At 43.2% G+C, this 16,635-nt stretch overlaps 1 protein-coding gene across 2 annotated transcripts in view; it reads left to right on the top strand.

Moving 5' to 3' along the window:
* Window positions 1-14,273, top strand: part of Nuak1 (NUAK family kinase 1) — a 71,439-nt gene extending 57,166 nt beyond the window's left edge. For both annotated transcript variants that reach the window (XM_020181742.2, XM_074084290.1), the window contains 3 exons: window positions 4,892-5,011; window positions 6,821-6,953; window positions 9,791-14,273. In XM_020181742.2, coding sequence (XP_020037331.2) covers window positions 4,892-5,011; window positions 6,821-6,953; window positions 9,791-10,944 — 1,407 coding nt within the window. In that variant the 3' untranslated portion in view covers window positions 10,945-14,273. The remainder of the gene's footprint in view (window positions 1-4,891; window positions 5,012-6,820; window positions 6,954-9,790) is intronic.
* Window positions 14,274-16,635: the final 2,362 nt, after the last annotated feature.

The following is a 16,635-nucleotide window of genomic DNA, read 5'->3' as shown; positions in this document are numbered from 1 at the left end:
GCCGTGGTACCTAGTGCTTTGAGCTCTGGGTTTGCCTTGCCTGGCAACCGAATGTTAAGTCCAGTCAACATCAGCACTATTATGATGGCCTGTAACGACTAGGGTCGTTCCATGGGCTTTACCTGCAGGTTCCTCAGGCCTGTCATCACCTTTAGGAACTGAGTTCTACATGAGTCTCATTTTGCAGAGTCACTTGGCAGATCTCACTAGGTACCTGTGAATGACAAGGTCAAGGCTAGCCCCAGGTTCTCCCGACTCCAAAGACTCTGATCAGTCAAGTGCACCACATTTCCTCTTGGACACTGCTAGTGACTGTCAAACCACTGCTGACTATCATCCTGATCAACTTCCTTTTTTAGTGGTTAATATCAGCAAGCTGATACTTCCTTTTTCACCGGGTGAGCTCATTTTTTCACAGTAATCTGGGGTTAATCCTCTTTCTGTGATGGTAAAATATGCATAATGTTGCAGAAAACCTGCTGCATTTGGGCATACAGCACAAGGGCCTTAAGCACGCTCCTGCTCATGCTCATGGTTGTCACCCTCACAGCTCCCATCTCCAGAACACGCTCATCTCCCCTCCCTCCCCCCATCTCTACATCCATTAAGCACTCCTTGCTTCCCCTCCCCCAGCCCCTGGCAACCACCATTCTACTTTCTGTCTCTATGAATTTGTCTACTCAAGGGACCACATATAAATAGAATCAGACAGTATGTGTCTTTTTGTGCCTGGCTTATTTCACTTAGCACGTCGTCTTCAAGGTTCATCCATGTTGTAGTGGGGTTAATCCTTTTGACATGTGAATGATTACAAACTAATTTATCTTTTTAACTCTCATTTTCACTTAGCAGGACACACCTCTAGAAAGGATTGATAGCAACAAAAACTCCCCCAATTAGGACATGAGCCTGGCCCTCCCTGATTCCTTGGCAGAGCCTGAGGCTGAACTGCACTGCACAGGGCAGAGACAGATGGGTGTCTCTGAACAAATACAGGGCTGGGGAACAATCCAGCACCAGCAGCTGCATCAGCAAGGTGCCTTTCTCCAGAGCTTACCAGTGTGTCAGCACAGAGCTCCTCTAAAAGTGAGGCCCAGAGGCGCCTTTGCAGGAGAGCCACCTTGACACCCAGCTAATGCTCTGTTACAGGGAACCTGGACAGCTGGGCGAGTCCCCACATGTCTGAGTGCTTGTTGCCGTCCCCTGTGACCTTCAGCAGAGCTTTTACCTCTGGATCTCAGCTGCTTCATTTTCCGAGCAAAAAAGCAAGATTAGCATCGTTTAGGAAACCAATTCTGAGACGTGATTTTTTTTTTTATTATGTTTAAATCTGATATCTCACAAATCTCAGTTTTTCTTTCATTCATGGATTTTTCTTTTTGCCTTTTCTTGGGCTATTTGACTTAATGTCTTTATTTAGTCCAACCACTTTCTAAAAGAATAATTATTTGAAAAAGGAGCCCTAAGTAATTACCTGTAATGGAAAAAGCAGTGCCATTAATAGAAGATAGCTCAAACACAAATATAGCAGAAACTAAACAGAATTATTAAGTCTAGCTTAATGTTGATTGCTGGTGAAATCTGTGAGCCCAAAGCCTGCTGTCTTTGAGGTGCTGAAGATCCACTGTGGGCCATCGGAGACTTTCTCCTTGACTCGATTCGAAGGACTGATAGAGAATCCAGAATGTATAGAATTCTTCATTTGTGATTCAGTTACTTAATTCTGTGACTGGCACCTAAAACCTTCTCTGTTTCTTCACATTTGAGAGTCCCTGGTGTTGGGATAAACTGTTTCAATCAGCACACAATATACTACCTGCATTAAAAATGGGAGGCAAATATTTATTTAGTTCCAATTTGTGCCAATCACTGTTCTAAGCATTTTATGTACTTTAGATTCTTTAATCTTCAGCATGACACCATAGTGGTAGAAACTCTTCCTACTCCTGTTTTACAGATGAGGAAACTGAGGCTTATGAGGTGTTCTATAACCAGTGGCATCTACCTTCTTACCAATAGTTGATTTAAGCTCCATGTGGATGAAATCTTCAAGCTAAAGCCCAAGTTTGAATGGCTGAGAGTCTGAGAACTTTGTGTGTGTTGATTAATATTGCTTTTCCATTCAAGTGCCAAGAACATGGGCTAATCTAGATTTCTATTAATCTTGTGTCCACAGCAAGGACAGCTTTACAGGGAGAGGCTGATAAGCATCAGCCTGTGAGAATGGGAGTGGGCTGTAACATAAACACACTTCTCCAGAATGACTGCACAGCAAGCAAGGATGCCCAGCCCCGATGAAAACTCCTGGTGTGAGCAGATGCGCACAGCAGGGCTCTCACACATGGGTGTGCGTGGAAGCTCTGACGTGCCCCAGATGGCGTAGACACTGCTGGGAATGTGTTGTCATGTGCTGTGGTGGAGCTATACCATAGCTGCAGCCCGAGGGAGGCTAAAGCTTGGGGTCTTCTTAGGATCTGCAGAGCTGCAGTCATTCCGTTCTTCCGATTGACAGGGCACACTTTATAAAGCTTCCCACCAACTTCTGCAAGCGAGCCAGGGGGCACTTGATAAGGAAGTGGAGTGCAGGGCATTTAGGTGCAATCTGAGCTCTGAGGATGTGCATTCTGAGGGCGGTGGTACATCAGCTGCTTCCAGTGACATTCCTTCATTCAAGGATGACTTTTACAAAATAGGCTTATTCTGGGGGCCTCACTCAACACAGAGCCCCAGGGCGTCCAGGTTGAGCTGTGAAACACCCAGCCTATTCAGAAGCTGCAAATGGAAATCAGGTTGGGGGAATGGCAGAACCCACAGGGGCTCCGTTTGCAAGGCTGGACGGACTGGAGCGAAACATTTGGATTTACCCAAGAGTGGTGTGGCATGTGGTTTGAAACTTGAGAGATGCACCTCTGGTTGCTGCTTACTAGTTAACAAATCCTCCATGAATAACTTCATCTCCCTAAACTTGTTTTTGCATCTGTTAAATGGGTTCTTTAATAAATTGTGGTAATATCCATAACCTAAACTTGACCATTTTTGAGCGTTCTTAGATATAAAGTTCAGGGATATGAAGTATATCCATGTTGTTATATAACTACAGGTTTTGGTAGGATGAGAGGAGAAAATGCAACAGTGCTGATAATTGGAATTTGTTCAATAAGTGATAATAACGCTGACTTCTATTACCATTATTTTGCACTATCTGTTAGTATATTGTGCTTTTCAAAATATAACGCCTATTGTAGTGACAAGTTGATCCTTGGTTGGCAGCAGGTGCTAATCAGGGGATGATAAAAAGATGAGGGGAAGCTGTGGAACCTGCCAACTGCCCAGGGAAACTTAGAGTCTGGTAGGGAAGGCAAATGTGTATGTATAGACACATGCATATGTGTGTATACATAGTGTGTACAGATGTGTATGTGTTTGTAAATGTGTACATACACTGTATACATACACTTGTAGAACTGTTGCTCTAAAGGTAATAAATAAAATGCTTCAGGAAACCAAAGAACAAAATGGTTCCAAGGAGTGTGACATACAGCAGAGGCAGGGCTTTGTAAAATATTTGCACAAAACTTGCAGGTTATGAAACACTTTGACATTCATGGTCTTATCTTGATTGATTTTCTTAAATTATTCTCACAATAATCTTGTGAGCTAGAACAGGGTAGGCATCATGAAATTCTCATCTTCTGGTGGGTAAACTGAGGCTCAGAGTTGTCGAGTGTCAATGTAAACATGAGTTCAATGTTCACGAATTGCCAGTGGCAGAATTTAGGCTGAAATATGACAACTCAAAACCCTATGGTCTGTGCATTCCATCTGTGTCACACCCAGACAAGATGCAGTCCTGATCAGAGCTGGGTGAACAGAAACGTGGTGGTGTCAGCTGTACGGGTCAGGATTTTCCACAGTATGATGTGCACACCATGTGGGTACAGTGTGATTTTGAATAGGCCATAGAGGGACAATTTTTAAATTGATAGACAATAGCCTGTCAATCTGAGGTTTTACTTCCCATGATTTTAATTACCCATGGTGAACCACAGTCCAAATATATTACTTGGAAAATAAACAATTCATATGCTTTAAATTATGTCCCATTCTGAGTAGCATAATGAAATCTTGGGCCCTCCAGGTCCATATCATCTGGGCAGTGAATCATCTCTTTGTCCAGTGCATCCACACTGTATATGCTGCCCACCCGTTTCATTTATCAGTCACTTACTAGCCGTCTCATTTATCAGATTGACCATTGAGGTATTATAAGGCTTGTGTTCTAGTGACCCTTATTTTACTTAATAATGACACTAGTGCATAAGAATGTGATGCTGGCAATTAATTTTATTACACTATATTGTTATGATTATTCTGTTTTATTATTAGATGTTATTAATCTCTTACTGTGCTTAATTTGTCAATTAAACTTTATCATAGGAATGTATGTATAGAAAAGAACATACAATGTGTAGGATTCAGTACTATCCAAGGTTTCAGGCATCCAATGGGGGTCTTGAAATACATTCTCCATATTAAAGGGTGGGGCCTACTGTACCCTCTAATGTTCATCAGAAACATCAGGTTGGTGATTATGTGGAAGTTATTTCTCAGGGTTAAGTCTAAGCTAAAGTTGAAAAGAGAGTCCATAGAAAAAGCAATTTAAAGTAACAGAGTATGCAGTCTGCAGATATGGCAGAACTGGGAATGGCTGTTATTGACTCAGTGGGGAAATGCGTGGCCCAGTTGTGTCCAGTGGTCCTTTGACGAAGACTCAGAACTGGAGAGAAAATGGTGACCCAAGGCCCCATCTGCTCCATGTCCTATGAACTGACTTACTGTAGACACTACCAATTTAACCATAACAAGTCTTGGGTCTTGTTTCTCTTTGTAGATTGCTGACTTTGGCCTTTCCAACCTGTACCAGAAGGACAAGTTCTTGCAAACATTTTGTGGGAGCCCCCTCTATGCATCCCCTGAAATTGTCAATGGGAGGCCTTACCGGGGGCCAGAGGTGAGAAGGTTGCCTAGTGTATATGGGGTTTGAGGGGAGAAGAGGGAGGAAGGGCAAGAACTAGATCTGGAAAATTCTTAAAAAAAAATAAAAAGGAAGCAAGGAAAACCTGTGAGTAGACTATAATCATAAAAGCAATAATATACACACCTGAGAGAAAATTTGGAAAACCTAGAAAAGTCAAAGAGAGAAAATAAAGTCACCTACATTCCCTGATCAAGAAACAACCACTTAATATTTTTGTGACTCTTCTAGTCTTTTCCCAGGTAGATCTCTGCATTTCAAAAATAATTGAGATCACCTAAACATGATTGAGGTCAAGTTAATAGAGGGCAAGATATCCATACTGTGATACACAAGCATATGTATCTCTTGCCTTTTTCACCTAAAATTATATTGTAACAGCTTCCAAATTCATTATTATTAAAAATATGGCCTGTAATTACCACATAATGTCTTATTATGTGACTATACTGTATTTAATAATGTTCCTGAATTTGGACATTTAACTTTCCCTTATTACATCACAAACAAATAGAACAAGCAAAGATGAAATCTACTGACTCTTGAGTTAATATCTTTTTGCACATATTTTTGACAGCACACACATTTAATTAAGGAAATACATTCAATTTGCATCTCCTGTTTCATGAGAAATGTATTTCTTTGCAAGCTGAAAGCTTTCAGAGCCACGTAAGATACGTACATATGAAAACGTTATTTTGAGAACGGGTGAATTGTTAGTGATTATTCTCTTTTAAGAAGATGGCTGTCTTTACAGAGCGGCCCATCTACTCATTGTCCTTTAAGTAGCAGCTGCTCAGTGTGTGGAAATGTTTTCTTCCAAATATTTATCTGTTTGAAAGTGTTTGGGGGCAGGGTTGGAGTGAAGAGAAGTCTGCCAAGAGCCTCTACCAATTAAAGTGAGAGAAAGTCTTTTAAAAATAAGAATATAAGGGAAGAGCATAAGATTTCATTTATGAACTTGCCCAAACTCAACGTTGTAAATTTATCACAGATAATGAATACTTCTTTGGTCTTCGATGGTTTCTGTCTGAGGTTACAAGCTGACAGCCTATGGTCTGGCCACCAAGTACGCTTTATTTGGCCACATCATCTTTATTAAAACAAATGAATAAACATTGAATAATTGAGAGATTTCACAGAAAATCCTGGTTTCTGACTTCTCTGTAAAAACCAAAGGCTCCAGCAGTGCTGAGCCCATATTTCTGCATGGTACCAGTTAGCCAAGGAGAGGTTGCCTGCCCAAGATGGATGAATGCACCGTGCAGTTTGTTTCTGTCCCTAACATTCCACATTGTACCCCAAGTTCTTTCCTATTTTGTTCATGTTTTTTGTCTGCCTGGTTCTTACAAGATTTAAGTTTGCAACCTATGATCCATTTGAAGAAGGTGAAGGAAGGAACTGATTCCTGCATTGGGAATGAGAGCCCAGCATCCTAAGTTTTCTCTATCCCTTGGAGGGGGCCTCTGGAGAAGCCACTTAGCAGCCTTTTGCTTCAGTGTTCTCATCTGTCAAATGGAGCTGAAAATAATCCAGGCCCTGCCTGCTTCACAAAATTGCAGTGAGGAACAAAGAAGATAATCTACTTAGAAAGTTCTTAAATAGGCAGGCCCCAGCTGCACTGCTATCAGTTGTCAGGCTGTGGTGGGAACCTGTCTGCCAGGTGCTAAATTCAGTTCCTGGGGGCGTTGGGGGTGGCTGCTCACACACTGTGATGCCAACAGTTTGGAAGGAATCCCAGGAGTCTGCTTCCCAGGTCCCATGTGTCTTGTCTCTGTGCTCCAGGTGGACAGCTGGGCCTTGGGCGTGTTGCTTTACACTCTCGTTTATGGAACAATGCCCTTCGATGGTTTCGATCACAAAAACCTCATTCGGCAGATCAGCAGTGGAGAGTACCGGGAGCCCACGCAGCCCTCAGGTCCGTGTCTGGGGAGGGTCAGGGTGAGGGGAGAGTGGTTGGCTTACCTGTTCCAGATCACGTGCTCTGCTTTGTATGTCTATAAGGAATCTACTGCTTTTCTGCATTTATCTTTCCAGAAAAGACCACCTTGGAAAAGCTGGCTTCTTGGGCTGCTTTATCCAAATCTTCCTAGGTGAAATTTTCATAGCAGATGTTGTACCTGGCAGCCTGGGAGTCCTGTTTGCTCGCTGTGCTAATGTGGGCCAGTTGGTTAGCCTCTTTGGATTCAGGTTCTCTATTATAAATTAAAAATTTGGAAAGGGTATTATATGAAGTTCCATCCAGTTCTTGTAGACAAATAACCCCTCCTTCCTACACTGAAGTGCCATGAGAGTGGCAATGCTCTGTCCTTTCCATTTCTGTGCCCTGATCAAGGGCACTGTTTCATTTTCACTGTGTAACGGCTATCCTATTCCCCCCAAACTCATTGGTTTAAACTACCACCACATAATCATCTCTCTTAATTGTCTGGGTTGGGGAGCACTCTTTTGGCCTTGCCTGGGGTTTCTTCTGCACTTGCAGCCAGCTGGTAGTTGGGGCTGCTTCTGGGACTGAGTGTCATACATCTCAGTAGTTGACCATGTATGCTTAATCTCTTTGAGGTTCCGCCCCACTGCCTGTTCTTTCTAGGAAGAGCTTGGACTTCTTAGATGGCATCTCAGTGCTCTGAAAAGGAGGGAGAGGCTGTCAGATGTTCTTATTGACTGTGCTTGGGAGCTGGGTACAGTTGCTTCTGGCATGTTCTATTGGTCAAAGCAAACAAGGTCACAGCTCCATCTCTTCATGACAGAACATCGTGCACGTGCAGCAAGAGTGTGTGCAGGTGGCCACCTTGGAATGTGGTTAATCCAGGCATTCCATTTATATACATAGCATATATATGTACACATCCTCCCCATAGATATACATGCACACAGAGTTGACTCTTACTGTTTTCAGTAATTATGTTGTATAAAGTTGCTGTAAACATTGAATTAGTGAATACTGAATCATTGCTTCTTGGGAAAATACAGGGTTAGATTCCTGTGAGCCTATGATCACAATATTTATGTCTATCAATCAATACTCAAGCTTTTTTGTATGTTTATACTTAAAGACACCTTGTATATATACAGTATTTATTCATTCACATCAAAGTGGGTTGTCAACAGCTGTAAAACTCATGCCCAAATGAAAAATGAAGTTTATATAACATATATATTTTCTCCATAGGGAGAACACTTAGGAACACTAGACAACACTTAGAGCGTGTGTTTGGGGCATTAAAAATAGCAGAATTACAGCACAAAGTGCTAGAATGCGAAAAACATAGCACTAAGACAGAGAAAGGGACACTGGTTTACCATCTGAGAGCTGAAACCAGGCTGCCAGTACACATAGGCTTTGGAGACAATCAAGCTTTTCGCTGCTCTGGGCATGTGCAAAGATGCTTGCAAAAGAACTGCAAATATTGGTTTTTGGATTACAAGTAAATTTTAGATGAGAAAGGATTTTGTTTTTTTTTTTTCCTTTTTTTTCCGGTGCTGGGGACCGAACTCAGGGCCTTACACTTGCCAGGCAAGCGCTCTTCCACTGAGCTAAATCTCCAACCCCACAAGTAAATTTTAGTAAGTCAGTTACAAATACAAAATCCATGGATAATGAGGACTGACTACTGTATATGTATATAGACATACTATCTATCTATCATCTGTCTGTCTACATAGAGAGAGATGCATATGTCTATCTATAGATTGTTTTTTTCAATAAGCCAAGCTGATCTTTTCAGAAATTTTCAGGGTGACTTCTGTGGTGGTTGTATTTGCCTCACAAGCTAACTGGTGCCAGTGAAATTCTTGGCACATTGTAGGGTTCAGAAAACACTTATTGAATGACTGAACGATCATCCTGTTAATTTTTAGGGGTGCAGCTCACCTCAGTCCCCATTGTTGGGCTGTTGCCAGCTACTCATCAGCCTTCCTAAGTGGTTGAGGGGAAGTGGCAACTTCCCAGGATATACTTCAACCCCAACTGGGTAAAGACAGTTTGACCCTAAAACTCAGTTTATCAGCTATGAGAGTGGCTTTGGTCTTGTGGCCTTTGACATCCTCTGGGCCTTTCCCCTAAATCTCCGGCAGCAGAAATGTGCAAGGGATATGCTTCCAGATGGACTGTAGACACCCACAGTACAGATCAGCTTTCTGATCTGACAGCTCCACAGATACCAATGTGGCTTATGTCAGACAAGGAAAGAGGTGAGCTCCTGGTGTGGCTTTCAGAATCTGGCTAAGACCTTGGGGTGAGGCTAGCTTTGGGGACAGCTGCTCTCCCTGGCAGGTGTGTCAGGTAAGCACCATGCCTGGCACAGGTGAGCTCCTCTCCTTACTTTGACTGTGAGCTCTGTGGTAAGAACCTACTTTTAGAGGAATACAGTAAGCCATGGTGCTCAACACCTGTTTTCTGTTTTGGTAAAATGATATCCGTGAAAGGTATAGTGAGGTCAAGTGTGAATTCTTTCCCAATTACCTGGCCTTTCGTGCTTTATGAAGATCTGGGGTAGTGGAAAGGCCATTTGTTGACTCGTGGAAAAGCAGACCAGGATGTGACTGCTCACTGGCCTGTAATTCTGAGCCTTGGTTATGTTTTTGATGTCCAATCTGAAGGAGTTTGATTTCCAGCTCCATAGTGAGACTGGAGCAGGACTCCAAATGGATTTTTCCCTAAGTGAGCATGTCTGTAGCCATTTGTGGAGTCACTCCTGCCTTAAAGCCTAAAGCTGCTATGCAGAGCATGACTCTTTCTGTCTTGTCCCTTAGATGCTCGAGGCCTCATTCGGTGGATGCTGATGGTGAACCCTGATCGCCGGGCCACCATTGAGGACATTGCCAACCACTGGTGGGTGAACTGGGGCTACAAGAGTAGCGTCTGTGACTGCGATGCCCTTTGTGACTCTGAGTCCCCACTCTTGGCACGGATCATCGACTGGCATCACCGTTCCACGGGGCTGCAGGCTGAGGCTGAAGCCAAAATTAAGGGTCTGACCAAACCTGGGGCTTCTGAGGTCATGCTGGAGCGGCAGAGGTCACTGAAGAAGTCCAAGAAAGAGAATGACTTTGCCCAGTCCGGCCAGGACTCAGTGCCTGAAAGCCTATCCAAGTTGAATTCCAAGAGGCCCAAAGGCATCCTGAAGAAACGAAGCAACAGTGAGCATCGCTCTCACAGCACAGGCTTCATTGAAGGTGTCGTGAGTCCTGCCTTACCATCTCCTTTCAAGATGGAGCAGGACCTGTGCCGGACTGGTGTGCCCCTCCCCAGCTCCCCCGAGGCAGATGTGCCGGGGAAACTCAGCCCCAAGCAGTCAGCCACTTTGCCCAAGAAGGGCATCTTGAAAAAGACCCAGCAGAGAGAATCAGGTTACTACTCATCGCCAGAGCGCAGCGAGTCCTCAGAGCTGCTGGACAGTAATGACATGATAGGCAGTGGTCTCCCTTCCCCTAATCCCCCGGACCCAACCAGGGTGACTTCCCACAGCCTGTCCTGCCGGAGGAAGGGCATATTGAAACACAGCAGCAAGTACTCGGCAAATGCCAGGGACCCGGCCCTTGCCAGCCCCGATATGCCCACACTGGAATCCTTGTCAACACCTGGCATCCCTGCTGAGGGGCTCTCCCGGAGCTACAGCCGTCCCTCCAGCGTCATCAGCGATGACAGTGTCCTGTCCAACGACTCCTTCGACTTGTTAGATTTGCAGGAGAATCGCCCCGCTCGCCAACGCATCCGCAGCTGTGTCTCTGCTGAAAATTTCCTTCAGCTCCAGGACTTTGAGGCACTTCACAACCGTCCCCGGGCCCAGTACCTGAAGCGGTACCGGAATCGGCTGGCAGACAGCAGCTTCTCCCTCCTCACAGACATGGATGATGTGACTCAGGTCTATAAGAAAGCTCTGGAGATCTGCAGCAAACTCAACTAGCCCTCCAGGGCTCGGGGGATGGGACGGGTGGGTGCAAGGGAGGAAGGGGAGCAGGACTTGTACTAACAGGCTGGTTACCACTGTGCTGGCCATGACGACAGACTGAAAAAAGACTGGCGCCATCTGGCTTGGCCAGGTTTGCAGCCTTGAACCAGCACCTAAAAAGGAAAAAACAGCTCTCTGCCAATTCTGCCAACTGCCAGTCAGAATATGTGTCCTAATTGGCATTTGCATATGGCACCTTGTAGAGGACAAGCTGTCTAGAGAATGTGGTGTTGGCCAGCACTTAGTGGGAGGGGGTCACAAGGAGGAGGATGCATTTCCCTGGAAGTCATCCAAATACTTCTGGAGGAGGTATAAGAGACTGGGACCATCTACTTTGGATGAGCTCAAAGAGCTTGCTCATTTTCTCATGTTAGCAAGCTTGGCCTGACTGCTTGGGGCTGGCAAGATTTTAGCAATCTGAGCTTGAATTGGTGATCAGTTGATAATGTCTAGAGGATGTGCTGGTTTGAGCAGCCCAGGCACATCAGAGAATGCTGTGCTTGAGTAGTAATGGCTGCCATGGGAATGGGAGGGAAGGCAGTAGCAATCATGCTATGTAGTTGTCATCTTGGATCTGGCTAAGCCTGGGCATTAGGTTAAAGCATTCTGTGGAATCTGTGCTAACTCTTCCATGCCATTTGTTAATTTGCTACTTGATCTTGAGTGGAAGGCAGGGCTTTGGTTAGAGTTTAGGACATTCTCTAAACTGTTTTTTAAGGACACAGAGTCAGCCCATGGTAATTTTTTGGCTCCTTGCTGTCTGCCTCCTCTTTCCTGATGTCTGCCTTGCTCTTCAGCACAACCTCCTGAGGGTGGACAGGGAAACAAGATAGCACTGCGGGAGGCCAATACTATGATGTATGATAGAGCACAAGACCCTCTGTGGTCTTTGCACAGGTGAATGGAAGGTGATGCACACCAGCAAGGGGCAACTTGTCACTTTCTTTAATGTCTCAATATTAACTGGAATGCTGCCTCTTTGGTTCTCACCTGCATGAATGCTTTGGATGTGATACTGTCTGCAATCTCCAAGGGAGTACTGGCCCAACAGTTGGCCTTGTTCACTGACAGTGTTTTTACCCTCTGCAGAGTGTGGAATCCTCAGTGGTAGAGGAGTTTGTGTCTAGGGAGTTAGTGTGTAGGTGGGACAGTTAGATGAGGAAAGGAAAGTCAAACAGAAGGTGCTTTGTTCCCCAAATCTAAGTATTCTGTATCATGGTTTTGAACTTTGACTTGAACTCCTGGGCTTTGTGGGGAAAGCATGTTCCATCCCTTTAGAGGAACAAGGTGTTGAAAGAGCAGAGTAGATCAGGAAGAAGTTTAGAGGAGAGAAACATTTCCTTAGGAGTCATCCAGATGGCTCTGGAGGAGGTATAAGAGAAATGTGGCAGGACTCTTAACATTTTAAAAACTAGTTATATAATTTCTAAGTGCCCAGATTATAAGTGATTCCCACAATGGGCATCTTGAGAGTACTGGATTTGAAGTTAACGGTCTGTGGGATGTCTTTGGATTCCACTGGCTTAGGCAAATCAAAATCTTTGTCTTGAGGTGGCCAACTTCTGATAACCCCTTAAAGAGACAGAAGGAAGGGTGTTGAGATATCTTTGGAGTAACCAGAATTCACCTTACAGCTAAGAACAGTAATTAGGATGACATTGTCCTTTCCTTAAGGAGACAGTTCTGTTTCTGCCCTTGCTACTAGCTCTGGTGTTTTTGGCTTGTGTATTCATTCCTTCAGGTTGAACTGAGCAGTGCATTATGGGAAGCTACTTGGTTTCCTTTCATTCAATTCCATGTCCTTCCTGAACTCCAAGAGAGGCTAAAAGGGAAAAAAACTATAGATAGTAAATAGTTTTGGGGGTGTGTGGTGCATGGAGGGCAGTCTGCAGCCTCTGAGCTCTCCCATCTCCTTGCCTCTTATAAGCAGCCTTCTCTGAACAGCTCCTATCACACTACACTGCTGGCCTCTGAGCATGGCAGCTGACCTCATCCGTAGCTGTCATATGACTTAGGCATAACACTCATCTACTAATTGATGTGATTTTCCCATTTGCCAATTAATCACATCTGCTTAGTCTTTTCCATCATTCTAATCTTTAAGTTAAAATGACGTTATTCAGGATAACCATCCTACTCCTTTCTCCCTCCCCACAAACACTAGTATGCTCTCTTTTGTCAGTAAGCCCAGATCATGAATTGTGGCCAAAAAATGTCCTTCAGAAGCCGAGGCTGAGATGAGACCTGGTCTGTTGTGAGATCTGGTGGCCTTGGCACCTGCAGTTATGGGAGCTGTTTTCCTATCAGTTAGGGCTGGAGGGTGGATGGGCTGGTCTCTCAGGCCCTGCTCAGTTCTGGCATTCTGCTGACATGTCTGCTTCTAGACGTGATGACTGTCCTTTCAAGGAAAAATTTGGAATAGAGGGAAAAGCCCTTAAAAGTAGCTTCCCTACTGCTTCCTGATCAAGTCCCATCATCCCTACCAGCCAATCCCCAGCCAAAGAATTTATGCTTGACTCATTTCTATGGAATTCCAAGGGAGAGACACTTTGATAACCTGATCTCCTGGTCCTTTCCTTGCCTATGGGGCCCTTCCAGCTCTTAGTTTACACATCTGCCAAAGGGGTGGAATATTTCTTTTACAGGTAAATTTCAAGGCATGATCAGTTTTCAGGAAGTGCTTCAAGATCCCAGGCAAAATGGAAACGCTAATTACCCTCTGAATTTCCATCTTGTTAGCAGGTGCTCTTCCTCACCCAAATGACAGGGGGCACTTTGCATGGTGAAATTCAGTCGAGTTTTGCCCAGGCCTGCTGTCTTGAGTACAAATGTGAATGATCGACTGACTGCTTGTTGCCAAACTGGAAATGTTCTGTAGGGATTTACTGGCATGATATCATTCCTAGGAGAAAAAAAGAAAGAAACTTGACTGCACATTTTTTTTTTTTAAATCCGTGTTGTGACTTTTATTTAATTCCTATTTTTTTTTTTTGGTAATAAAAAGTTGACTTTTTAATTTGAATTTGTCTTTTTTTTATTTATTGGTCTGAAAGGCATTTCAAAGGTATTATAATAATATATTGGTGTAATTTAATTGGTGCAACATGCTTTATGGCTCCAGTCAAAATTGGTTTTTACTCATTTGATTGGTTTGAGAACAGCCTACAGGGATTAAAAAGCTGGATAACCACCCAAAGTGTTTGTTTTTCATTGGAAACTGATTTTTGTTTTGCTTTTTTGTTTCTGTTTTTATTTTTAAATTAAATAAATTGTAATGAACCGAACTGAACTGGCACCTTGCATCTTTATTTGATTTTTTTTTTTTCTTAGTCAAGTAAGTGACAGAATGGGGACAGGTAACAGAAAACTACCCAAGCTGGCCTAAGCACCAAGACAGCGTTTACTTAGTGTGCTCAGAGGGGAGATGAAGCTTGCAGTGCTTAAAAAGTGAAACCTCAAAGAACTGTGTGCTCTTTCTGCTTCTTACATACCACTTTTTTCTTCTTTTTGAATATCAAGTGATATCAAACTCTACACTAGTACCAAGCACTGAAGAATCATGCACTGCACCTCATACTGTTAGGAGATCCAGGCAAGAAAAGTCAGACTTTCCAAAGAAATTGCAATCATGTTCCTTTTCTGATCTACTGCCAGAATCTTAGATGCAGCATTGCCACATTTAGTCAAAACAACAATGGGATGCCTACGAAAATTCCAACTCCAGATAAAGAAAGGCTAATCTTGGCTGGCACAGTATCTCAAGTGGTAGAGCACTTGCCTAGCAAGCATGAGGCTCTGAGTTCAAACACCACTACCATCAAAGCCAAAACAAAACAAAAAGGATAATCTTTTAGTGTAACTATGCCCTATGCAGTATTTGTGTCATGTTTATACTAAAACAATTCAAATTTAACTGGTCATCCTGTATTTTATTTGGCAGCCTAATCTGGCGGGACTTAATTGATTGAATCAACCAGGTGTTGGGTATTATAAGGATTGGAAATGGATGCTTACATTGTGGCTTGATTAGACCATGTTGGTGCCTTTTGATTGAGTGCAGTGGAAAGAATCCCAGTTCTAGTCTGGACTTGGTGAGTGTTGCAGTCAATTTGCTATAACTCTTTGGGCCTTAGTTTTCTCAACTCTGTAATGGCTTTATTAATTGTTATCTTGCCTATCTCTAATGAGGCTGTGAAGGAAGATTGAGGGAGTTCCTATAAAGTTACCTTGAGTGGAAAACTCATTATGAATGGGAAATAATAGTCCTCACTTAATAGGATAATATTCATGGACTTTAAAAAATAGGACATTTATAGGCAATGCACCCAGCCTGCAGGCTTTTAATTTTTGCTCCAGTCCCTGCCATAATTGACAAATGGGCAATCATTTGTAGAGGAAGGGACAAAGGGGAAGTTCACTTAACATTGGGGGCCTTTGGAAATAACTAATTCTGCATCTAGATCCAGTTGACATGTTGCCATGTCAATTTGGTGGGGCTAATGGGCAGTGGTTACTTTAAAGAGGAAAACTGAGAGAACTAACATTTATTACATTTCTTTGTGATATTCATTACATCCTTATTTGATGGTAATTGGTAGAAATCCACTCAGAACTTAAGTACAAGATGAATTTATTGCTTTATGGAACTGTGAAGTCCAAGGGGTCTGTCTTAGGTACAGATCAATTCAGGGGTCCCAGGGAGATCATTTGGCCCTTTTTTTTTTTTTTTTTAATCATTCTTGCTGGCAGGATCTTTCTACATGTAGGAAGATAGCACCTGGCAGCAGCAGGGTTATGAGGTCCTTCTATTGTGTCATCCTAAGATCAGGAGGGTTCTCACTGTAGGTAACAATAAAGGACTGTGATTGGTTTTGCTTGAGTCTTTTGACTTCTGGTCCAGTCAGACTGTGGGTGGAGAGAACTGCTCTGATTGACCAGGCTGGATCATGTGCCTACTTTGTGGTGTACTTGGATGGTAGCTCCTTTTGAATCATACAGTGAGGGAGGGAAGATCTGCCAAAGGAAGGGATGCAGAGCAGACAAAAAGTAGCCTCAATGTCCTCATCTAGAGAATGGCATTAAATAATGCCAAACTTTTAGAGTTATTTTGAACTAAAGTACCTAACATAGTGCCTAGCACACAAGATTTATTTTGACAATCTCAGTGATGATAGCAGTCCTTATACTGTAGAGAGGAGATATATTTGTTAGGAAGATTTTGGCTGTAAAATCAGCTATAATATCAGAAAAAATCAGCTAAAATTGGCTTAAACAATACAGGTGCTTTTTAATTCACATACCTGGAATTCTAAAGGTAGGGTGGGCTTCATGGTTACACCTAATGGGATAAATGAGCAGAGTAATAAAGTTAAATAAAACCTTTCCATATAGTAATAAATACTCTAAGCTGTAATACATGCTCTCAGGGAACTGGATAAGATGCAGAGAAAGAGAAAAGAGGGATCACCTCCTGTAGAAAGAGTAGTCAGAGAAGGTGTCTCTAAGGAAGTGACCTTTGGTCCTAGATTGGAAGATAAGAACTAGCCATAGGGAGAGAATTCCAGGCAGAGGGAACAGCACATGCAAAGACCCAGAGGTCTTTAATACAGAGCATTTACAAGATTGATTTCTGTCCATTGGTATAGG

This window comes from Castor canadensis, chromosome 8 (assembly GCF_047511655.1).
Source record: "Castor canadensis chromosome 8, mCasCan1.hap1v2, whole genome shotgun sequence".
NCBI classification, from domain to species: Eukaryota; Metazoa; Chordata; class Mammalia; order Rodentia; family Castoridae; genus Castor; species Castor canadensis.
Note: the sequence above shows the minus strand (reverse complement) of the source record. Positions and strands in the feature narration are given on the sequence as shown.